General features: G+C 39.1%; 1 protein-coding gene across 4 annotated transcripts; it reads right to left on the bottom strand.

Annotated features, from left to right (window-relative positions):
* Window positions 1-4,750: 4,750 nt before the first annotated feature.
* Window positions 4,751-9,960, bottom strand: LOC111229153 (spindlin-Z-like). 4 transcript variants are annotated; one of them, XM_022755351.1, is made up of 5 exons: window positions 9,861-9,960; window positions 9,146-9,187; window positions 8,377-8,636; window positions 6,336-6,569; window positions 4,751-5,956 (listed from the first exon to the last, which is right to left on the bottom strand). In XM_022755351.1, exons 2-5 carry the CDS (start codon window positions 9,163-9,165, stop codon window positions 5,751-5,753), a joined length of 720 nt encoding a protein of 239 aa, XP_022611072.1. In that variant the 5' UTR covers window positions 9,166-9,187; window positions 9,861-9,960; the 3' UTR covers window positions 4,751-5,750. The 4 variants fall into 4 exon arrangements, with proteins under 4 accessions (XP_022611072.1, XP_022611073.1, XP_022611075.1 ...); XM_022755352.1 differs by having other exon boundaries at window positions 9,781-9,865; XM_022755354.1 differs by lacking the exon at window positions 9,861-9,960 and adding an exon at window positions 9,529-9,655.
* Between the last annotated feature and the right edge of the window lie 852 nt (window positions 9,961-10,812).

The raw sequence follows: 10,812 nt of genomic DNA on the forward strand, positions 1-10,812 counted from the left end.
TTCTTCAGTATGTGAGTGGCAATGTGAATGAAAAAGGGAAGCCAGTTTCCCAGCTTTGGTATGCAGAAACTAGCAGGAAAGGTCATCAATTGTAGAGTGTAATGCACACCAAATGATTACAGTATCATTAAACCAAGAACCAAGAAGACCTAATTAGTATATATATATATATATATATATATACGTATATATATTTTTATTTCATTTATTTATTTTAAGTGTTGGGAGGGTGACCTGACTTTCTGCACGTGGACTAACACATTGCTGAGCTGCATGGTGCCAAAGAAACCATTGAGTATGAACCTAGTAGCAGTGTTAGGGGTTCATTAGTAGGATCAGAAATAACTTGCCATGTATTACATTACACTGCCAGTATTTGGTCTCTTTATGAGGTGGATGTGGATCTGGGCGCTTTCTGAGCTTTGATTAATATCGATAAATAAAAAAATAAATAAAAAAGATACCTACAGTAACAACGAAGACTCAGAGATGTGTTCACACAGCACAAGTCCAATCCTGTTCTCTGTTTCACTGCTGGTTTACCAGCTGATGCCATGTTCCTAGAGGAAAATTTACTGACAGAGAAGAAAAAATATAGTACACATAATACACAGAAATACAAGTAAAAGATGTCAAATCACACCACATCACCAAGATACTGCAGATTATGTCAAATTCCACAATCTACATAAATATATAAAAAGCATAGCAGGGGAACACAGATAAATCTAGACTAAGAAATTATTGGAAAAAAAGACTGAAGGCTTGAGGCTATAGACATAGACATTGAAAACATATCACATATACTCAGTCATTTTTCTGTTGTTACCAGGATACCTGCATGAGTGACCTGACAAGATCCCCATTTTTGTTACGCCTGGCAAACACAGTGCTTAGAACAAAAAAAAAGCCAATCTCAAATGAAACAAAGTCACTTTATTTATTTATGTTAAACCCGAACAGATCAATGCAAAATAATGATTGTTTGATTTAGTATCTTTGAAATTTAAAGCTGACATGAAACCAACATGCAAGTTACATCTGAAAGATGAACCACCTTTATCTCTACTGACACTAAAGGCAAAAATCAATCATGTCACCATCTCCTGTTAATATTGATCAGAGACAATGCGCACAGCCCCTTTCCACTCGCAGAGGCTTGAAACGTTTTAATTAAAAATGCATCGTGGATGGTCTCATTCACACTGCACCCTGTAAGTCTCCAGATTGGCGGCATGCTGGTTTTTCATATATAAAAACCAGGGACTGGCTTGTGTTGCTAAGCAACACAAAAGAGTCAAGTGCATTTGTTTATTGGCCAATAAGAATGCAGACAAAGTTTCAAGGTTTTCGAGGAAGGTCCTGTAATAATATAACTCACAGAAAAAATAGAGGCGAGCATTCTCTAATAACAACCTTTCATATATATCAGGGAGTGTATAAATAGTGTAATGCATAAAGAGTTTCCCTCCTGCATCCTCAAACAGCTCATAAAACAGCTTTCAGGCTGTTGGGTAAAAAATGTGGCTGATTTACTGTTGGTTTTAGCTCCATACAGAACATACAAATTACAGCTGAATCTCTTCTCTATTGTGTGAAACAGGTTCTATAAATTGAAATGCTACTGAGGTAGTCAACAGTGAATATGATCAAGCTATAATGCTCTCTGGCTGTATTCCTAGTACAATCAGTTTTGTTTATACTGTACATATTGTTCCATTATGTTGTTCTGTTCATAAAGAAAAAGGGTGAAAAGTCTGATCATCTCCAGAGTCCAAGGAAAAAGACATATTTACCTCTTTTACATATCCACCTCCAGCATTTTGGGCCCCCAAGCACCTGTGCCACCCACTGGATGGGGACAGAATCACACCTCACAGCCATAACCCGGCACATATGGTCCTTTATTTGTTCTGTTTTGCCTGAATTAAAACTGAAATTAATTATGACCTTGTGACAAGTTTCACAGTCAATAGATTCTTGAGTTTATAATTATTATGTCTGAACAATGGAAGCTGTTGCCAAGTGTCCAGGCAGATGGTTTCTTGAAGAAAGAAAATGGTAGAAAATAGTGATGGATGTGTAAAAGGAAGTGCACAACAGGTGACAAATTGCATCAGACACATTCTCAAGAGCACAGACCTTGTGTAATGCATGTACTCCCTCCTCGTTGTTATTACTATCTGGGCACCCAGCCTGGCATGATGGTATGCCAACTGTTCCCCGATGTACTGGCACCCGTCACCAGCAGCACCCTGGCACCTCGGAGGAACTCTGGGGGAGGGAGAGGCAGTCAGCAGTCGGCATGTGGCTACATGTGGTCAGGAAGAGCAGGAATCGGGAGAGAAGATGTCTGCTCGTCATCAAAGCGGGGCTGACATTTGACGAACAGACACAGATCAACTCTGTTATCAGACAGAAGCTCCACCTCATGGCAGATTGTGATGGGCATAAAATAATTACAACTATCTGAGCAGGGTCATCTCTAATATCATTTTGTTGGTGCTGAGTAATTTACAAACATGAAATAAATTGTAGTGATAAAGGACAAGCAGTCGTGACTAATTATGTGATCTTCTAATCATCCAGTCTTTACAGTATTCCCTTTTATAAGATGCACCAGGGTAAGTAGGAGAAATAACTGCTGCTCAGATCAGCAATCTTATTTAAAACAGGAGAAAGCTATTCACTACAAAACAGATGCCGGTGGCACGGTCATTGTATTCATCATTTTGATCGCCCACTCTAGGAGGCATAACTAATGATTACAAAGAAATCAATAAGGATTATAATAATGTTCATCTTATATAGAGCGTCTACTGCTGGAAGATAAGCAGATATTTAGATGATTCTGATCCTAAATTATCTGCTATGTAAGTTAATGGCTTCTGTTTCTCTGATTTCATTGGCCTTTAAATACAGAAGCTAATCAGGAATTTGATTAAATAGTTAACAACAAGGTGATGAGCAGAGCTAGTGGGAAACGTTATCCTCTGAGTCACTTGACTTTTTAAAGCATGACACACTGGTGTACTTTTTATTTAGTTAAGGTGGAAGAAGTATAATCTTGGCTGTAATATCTCAACTACAAGGTGGACTGTTATGAAAGTTTGTACAGACATTCTTGGCTCCCACATGATGAATCCTAATGACTTTAGTGGTCAGTGACTTTTTCTCTAGCACCACCATGAGGTTCACATTTGTGGTTTTAACTGTAGGATGAACTGTCTTGAAATTTGGTGCTCACAGTCACGTTCTGCTCGGGATGAATTCATCTAGTGCCATCATCAGGGCAACAATTAAATATGTCGAATTTGACCTACAATTTGATCAAATACCTGCAAAACTTACCATCAGTATCAGCTGTACTGTGTTTGCTGCCAATGAAATGTTAGCATGATTACATTAGCATTTTAACATGCATCTGTTGGCATTCTGCTTCAAGTACAGAGCTACTAGCAAGGCCATCGACTATTAGATCTTGTTGACCAGTATTTTCTCGTGATGTTTTGTTGTTTAGTCCCTTTAATAGACGTAACAACGTTTGCCTCTCTGGTTAACATGGTGTCAGAACCCACAGTTTAAAAGTTAAATAAGAAAGACAGGTGAAAGTTTCTGAGCAAGCTCCTGATGGTTAAAACAACCCACCGACCACAGACCACAACCAGGCCACCAGCCACAAAAGCAGAAATTAAAACAATAGCTATGATGGCATAAACATCTATTAATCACTATAGTATCTCCCGCTGTAGTGACTTTTGTAATGACTTGTTTTGCAGGTGTGAACTTGTGTCAGCATGTGTCGAGCTCTGCTCACCTCGTCCAGAGTCCAATTTGCTTGTGCATGTTTTTCACATTTACTTATGCAGGGAATTCATTTTAAGCTGTTCCTTTGAAATTAAATACATTTTTACACAATGACACTTCATGGCCCATATATGTTCTGCAGCAGCAACTTTCTAAGGTAACACACTTATAATGACCTCTCTCTCACAATGACTAAAGTGGGCTGTGTTGAATCTCCTTCTGTCCTATAGTTCGGAGGCAGCATCTATTCAATTTCAAAAATCTATATTTTACCGAAATGTGTGAAAGGTTTTTGACCATTGCATTGTTAAAAATGACGATGGCTCTAAATTAAAGCAACTGACTGACAAAATGTCAGTCAAGTCTGAATCTGAGTCCATTCAATGTATTCAGAATGGTCAAGGAGAGACGTCTCTCAATGTAATTGTATAAACTGGCATTTCACATTCGGTTACATGGATAATAAACACGTGGCCAGCAAATCATGGAAATATTCACATTTTGAATAGTTCAAATTCTATCATTATACCAATAATATATATATGTAGCTAAAGACATAAAACAGGAAGTCATAAGATTATGAATTATAGCAATTAAAAGCATGCTATCAAGTATGCATAATACTATTAGATCACCCCAAAAATCACAATCATAGGGGCACAAATATGAATCAAGCCATTACTTAACAACAGATAAAAACTTCTTCAGTACAATATACTAAATCATTCTTTTTTGTTTCACTGGACCCGACTTTTAATCATTTCACTGATCTCTTGACGTGCTTCAGGGAGCTGCTCGTGTTCCTAATCTAATAAAATGTGTCATCTGTTTCATTAAATGAATGTAGTGTACTTCTTACCTCCATGATGGAACACACTCATGTGAATGAACCAAATATCCACCGCAATACAAACAGCCTTTGACAAACAACTGGACGAGAAAATCATTTTCAAGCAGCTTTGTTTTACGTTCATAAAAATGTCTCAAGATTATATTTACAGAACAAAACATATTTAGGGTCACCAAGAACAATATTTTGAGGCCTGAATATATCATATCACATCATTCATTTTTGGCAAATAATAAAGACTAAAGTCTAAAATACTAAACAATGTTGATGGCCAATTTGAACTACATAAATAGTGTGTAGCACAAACACCACGGAAACAACTTGACATCAACATCAGTATTTTTCATATATCATAATGTAAAAAACAGAACAATATGATAAATGACATTTTAGATGAATCTGGTTTTCTATCCATGATGTGAGATACAGTCGAGCCTCATCAGTGCTTACGCACTGCAACTGAAATCTGACTTCACTGTGATGGTAAAATTAGCACACTGGTTGAATGAATATTCTATATTCAACAATCTGAGGCCTACCCAGTGACACACATAATGCACAGCAGACGGGTTTTGCCAAAATGTTACCAGCAGCACAGCCAGATATTCCAGATGAAATAAATAGCACAGGCATATAAAAGTGAAATGAAATATGAGCAAAACACAGAGGTATAGGTAAGAAAGCTGGATTCTTTTAGTTTGATGTGTTGCTTACAAAAAGTATGCATTTGGAGTTTGAAAGTTGCACTATACAAGTGTGGTTTAACCAAATCAAACGTCTAGCTCCATGTCATCTGCTGGGCTATACAACTGGTCTCAGACCTGCTTTATTTACACTGAAGAGGACCTATTTGTCATTTATTAACTTAAAATTGAAATTCAAAAACCAAGATGTCTTGTAATGTGAGACTGAAGGAAACCTCTGGAGGCCAAAAGGTTAAAAAAAAAAAAAAAAAATTTTAAAAGACGGGGCTTTTGACTTCGGCACATTGCCTCCCACTGCAGGAGGAGTGAAATCTTTAACACTTTAACAGGTAACGACTGGTCAGGACAAAAATTAGCCGTCAGCTGAAGATGAAACTGGGCAGTCAGTACTAGGTGGTCTTCACTAGATCGTAGACGTGGATGTGAACGTCATCGTCATATTTGATGTAATATACCGTGGGCTTTGCTGGAACCTGGTAGATGACCAATCCTGTCCTCTTCAGGCCGTTATCTGTGACATACTCCACCTGTTTACCCACAAGGCTCTCTGGCTCCTCACCAGGCTTCCTGTCTGCTGGCAGTAGGTGTTTGTTCTCTGGACGACAGATGGATAAACAAAAAGCAGATAAGTTAGAAAAAGAAAAATAAGACCAACTTAGCAGGAACAGACAATTTCCACAACTCCAGGCCAGAATTCAAACATTTTATTTAGTTTAGTTTATTTATATCTCTGGCCTCGTCTCCTCCACTACTTTCTCCACTTAGTATTGTCACTGCATGATAAGAACAGACTCTCTTAACACTCAATCAAGAAGAAACTCTGCACAAAATGTTCAGGAAAAAAAAAGAGGAGACATTGGAGTATTTCATAACACTGAGTATGTAAATTTGTCCTGTCCCCCTCCCACCTTTCCAGGAGAATCTGAAATATAGTTATTTCTATGCACATAACAACAAAGCTTTCGTTACCGTACCTGACTCTGGCAGAACACGTAGATCTCCATCCTTATAGTCGTCCCACAGCTGGTACATGTACAGCACTGGGTCCTTCTCGTAGGTGATGTAATACCAGTGGGTCATGATGGGGGCTCGGGACAGCACCATGCCTCGCCACTCGTTTTTCTCACCATCTTCCTTCTCGAACAGATGCTCCACAGCACGGCCCACCAGCTCCTCTGCCCCAGGAGGCACCTTTATTTTGTTATTCACTGCAGGAAGGACAAGACACTCTGATTAGCCTGATTACCTGAAAACCTTATAGATCTCAGATGATACAGTATATTGTGACTTTAAAATATCAGTATAATGCTGACTAAGGACCAAAATATGCTAAATTAATTGCACTTTATGATTATGGGATAATACATTAGCCCTAAAAGATTAGCACTTTTTTGACCATAAAAAGATTAGAAAAATAATTTCTCGCTGAAGTCCAGCATCAGTTGGACTCTAGTATTCACACTGTCACTGTTATCATTTGAAGTTATAAGCTATCACATTTTTACGTTTTCTGTTCTGTTGTTGTCTACAATCAGTTGAATTGATTTTGATTCAACATACACTTTGCTCAAGTTTTTACATTTGAGGCAAACCCTCACAGTGATATGTTTCATGTGTCTCTGCAACAACAGCCCTGTGTTTGGAGTAAACAGAAGAAGAACTGGGTAGTTACCAACAATAGACCACCACCACACTAGAAAAAAAGCCAACTCAAAATCCTAAGAAAAGGCTAAAAACTATTTACAGCATGCACACCCCAGGCAATGCTAAAATATGTCCATGATTAGAGATACATAAGTATTCAGACCCTTTACTTGGTAGTTAGTTGAAGCACCTTTGGCAGCGATTACAGCCTAAAGTCTTCTTGGTTATGATGCCACAAACTTTGCACACCCAAATTTGGGGATTTTTCTGCCATTCTCCTCTGCAGTTCCTCTTAAGCTGTGTCAAGCTGGATGAGGACTTTCAGTACACGGCCATTTTCAGGTCTCTCCAGAGATGTGAGGGCTCTGGTTGGGCCACTCAAGGATATTCACAGAGTAGTCCCTAAGCCACTCCTGTATTGTCTTGGCTGTGTGCTTCAGGTCATTGTCCTGTTGGAAGGTAAACCTTTGGACCAGTCTGAGATCCTGAGTGCTCTGGATCAGGCTGTCATTATGGATATCTCTGTACTTTGCACTGTTCACTTTCTCTCAACCCTGACCAGTTCCCCTATCCCTGCTGCTGAAAAACACCCCAACAACCTGATGCTGACACCACCATGCTTCACTGTTGGGATGGCATTGGTCAGGTGATGAGCGGTGCCTGGTTCCCTCCACACATGACGCTTAGAACTGAAGCCAAACATTTGAATCTTGGTTTCATCAGACAAGAGAATCTTGTTTCTCACATGCTAAAATTCCTGTAGGTGCTTTAATGTGTCTTTCACTGAGGAGAGGCTTCCAATGGGCCACTCTGCGGTAAAGCCCAGATCAGTGGAGTGCTGCAGTGATGGTTGTCCTTCTCTAAATTTCTTCCATCTCAACACAGGATCTCAGGAGCTCAGCCAGAATGAGCTTTGGGTTCTTGGTAACCTCTCTTACCAAGGCCCATCTTCCCTGATTACTCAGTTTGGACAGTTTTAGAAACAGTCCTGGTTGTTCCAAACTTTTTCCATTTATAGAGGAGATATGGATGCCTTTCCAATTCATGTCCAATCACAGGTGGACCCCAATCACAGTGTAGAAACATCTCAAAGATGATCAAGAGAAATGGGGGGCAACTGAGCTAAATTTAAACTGTCATAGCAAAGGGTATGAATACTTCTGTAAATATGATATTTCAGTTTTTCCTTTTTTTAAAAATTGCAAAAATAATTCTAAAGTTCACTTTGTCATCATGGGGTTTTCCAATGAGTGTAGATTCATGAGGGAAAAGTGATTTTTATCTTAGCATAAGGCTGCAGCATAACAAAATGTGAAAAAAACTGAAGGGGTCTGAAGACTTTCCGAATGCAGTGTAAGTCATGAAACTCACCGACTTTCTCTGACAACACCTGCAGGTTGGACACCCGGTTGTCTTTGAACAGCTCAATGCCGTAGACACAGTCAAAGCCGTCATATTTGACCATGTAGAGGGAGCTATTGACAGTTAGACGCTCCAGGACCGTGCCTTTCCATTTGGTAACGTTACCCTTCTCCCTCCAGGTGTGCTGGATCCTGCGGCCCAGCAGGTTGTCAGGGTCTGGGATCAGGGTCGATGCTGAGCTTTCACTCAGCTCTCCACTGCTACGCTTCCTGTTGACATGGGAATAAGGCAATAAGGTCTTTGTTAATATTATTACAACAGTAACAGATTGTAAATATGATGCACTTTTTAGGGTATTTTTTGAGCTATTCAATGGATAGAAGTTTTGGGGTATTCGTTTTGACTAAGTAAGTCTTTAAGATATGAAATGAACTGCTACAGCGTCTTTACCCAACACCCAGGTTGTTCCCCTCGACAACAAGAACTCTATTCGAACTCTAGTCACATATGCACAGAAGGGTTTGTAAGCCTGTAAATGGCTCACAGCAAATATGCAGCAGAGGGTGGATAGTAAAACAAGTATTGTGAAACTTTATCTGAGCTAACTTAGCTCATTTACAGTATCTGTAGTGATAATGTGCCAATGCATTTGAGGTTTGAGAGGGACTCATTTACAGAGTAGATTTAAGAATACCCTGTCCCTCTGGGTGCATAGAGAAGTATAATGTTATACCCTGTACACCTGAAAGAGTTTAAACAGATTGTAGTTTGAGCCTACCTGCCCCGTTTCTTTGACATGTTTCCATAAATTCACACGGCCCTGTGAGACACAAGACAAGTCAGTTAGTGAATATGACAAGACCAGCTGACGCTCTCCTTCTTCACAAACCTGACACCTTAACTCATTTTAGATACAATATTATTTGGGATGTAACATGTAACGTACAACAGACAGACTTGTGTTACTCAGTAGGTTTGCTACCCGGAGCTCAATCAACCACAGCCGTGCAAAAGAGCCAACAGACCCGCATTGCCGGATGTAAACAACATAACTGCGACAAGCCCAGTGCTAATGCTAACTAACGTAGTTCAATGCTAATACAGACAACGGATGATATATTTGTACAGCTAACTATATGGCTAATAAATATGTAACTTCACCGTGGCTAGCCGAATAAATGTCGACGTGTCGAAATATCGTCGGAAATGTTTAGCTACAGTGTGTCTAAAATTAGAAACAGCTAGCAGCTAACATTAATGAAGACTTTCAGTCACTGTTGATTATAAATGAGCAACATTTCTGAGAATATGCGCTCAGCATTTCTACACATACGCTAGCTGAACAAAAGGAAATGCATCACCATGTAGGCGCTGATTGTGGCTACTACATAAACGAAAAAAATAAAGACTGACCATTAGAAATTAATTCATATTTTGAATGTGGTCGAAAAGTTCAATAGGCGGAAGCCGGCAGAAAACGCTGTTTGCCCTACCTGATCAATAATTTCACATGTGTTTGTCTTTGCGGAGCAGATTCCACCAAACGCAGGGCTAGATACACGGAAACGAATCTGATTGTGAACTACATCTACCATGAGGAACTGGCAGCGCTCAAAGCACTCTGGGATTTCACGTCAGGTATTCCTACTTCCTTTGAAATTACCTCAGTCGCCAACGATTTTGGCGCGAATCGAAACCGCGCCAACGCTTACGTAGTCCGGTATTTCCTGTATTTTCTTGTATATTTACATTATTAGGTGTGATTGCTGCAAACGCAATCCCACTGTATGTTTTTCTCAGGTTCAAAAACCCTTAAGCATTTCACCGTTTTCGTATTTCCTTCTAGACGCTTCAACATAGAAACTCCATTTAAACTTTAAAATGTTCAGTGCAATTAGGATATTTTCCAAAATATTCAACGCTTTTTTGACATTTTTCCCAGTAAGATGAATGGACGGAATGTTAAAAATTTCCAGTTTTCAACAACCTTTCCACTTTTCATGCATTTTTTAATCCCTACTATTCATTCACTTTCAGCTAGAAGTCAAACGTTTTTCATTTTGTTTGTATTCAACATGCAACAGAAAATCAATTTATTTAATACAGTTACCATTATGTCTTTTCATGGGGATGCCAGAATTCAACTAAGGCCAGTAGCACGCCTTATGGCCCCCCACAACCAGCAAGGAATGTCTACACCCCACACCTACATGGGCTCAAATAAGGGTCCAAATGATTGCTCACTGCCGATCATTTGTTCAGTTGTGATTCATATAGTCTTTTTTCTTAATAAATTTCAAAAACGTCTTTGCCACAAGCACATTGTTTTACATGCACATTCTCATTCTTTTACATTCTCATGTAGTTTTATTTTACAGGTTTACAAAGGTTGATTTACAACTAAAAAATTTGCAATTATTCCACATTTTGCTCTCTTTGGGGTAT

Source organism: Seriola dumerili, unplaced genomic scaffold, assembly GCF_002260705.1.
Source record: "Seriola dumerili isolate Sdu_G_001 unplaced genomic scaffold, Sdu_1.0 BDQW01000226.1, whole genome shotgun sequence".
NCBI classification, from domain to species: Eukaryota; Metazoa; Chordata; class Actinopteri; order Carangiformes; family Carangidae; genus Seriola; species Seriola dumerili.

Bases quoted from the DNA above. Each gene is read 5' to 3' on its own strand.
- LOC111229153 (XM_022755351.1), bottom strand. From the start codon at position 9,165: ATGTCAAAGAAACGGGGCAG. The intron at 6,570-8,376 runs GTGAGTTTCATG...TCCTTCCTGCAG, and splicing joins GGTGTTGTCAGAGAAAGTCG to TGAATAACAAAATAAAGGTG. The intron at 5,957-6,335 runs GTACGGTAACGA...TCTGTCGTCCAG, and splicing joins ACGTGTTCTGCCAGAGTCAG to AGAACAAACACCTACTGCCA.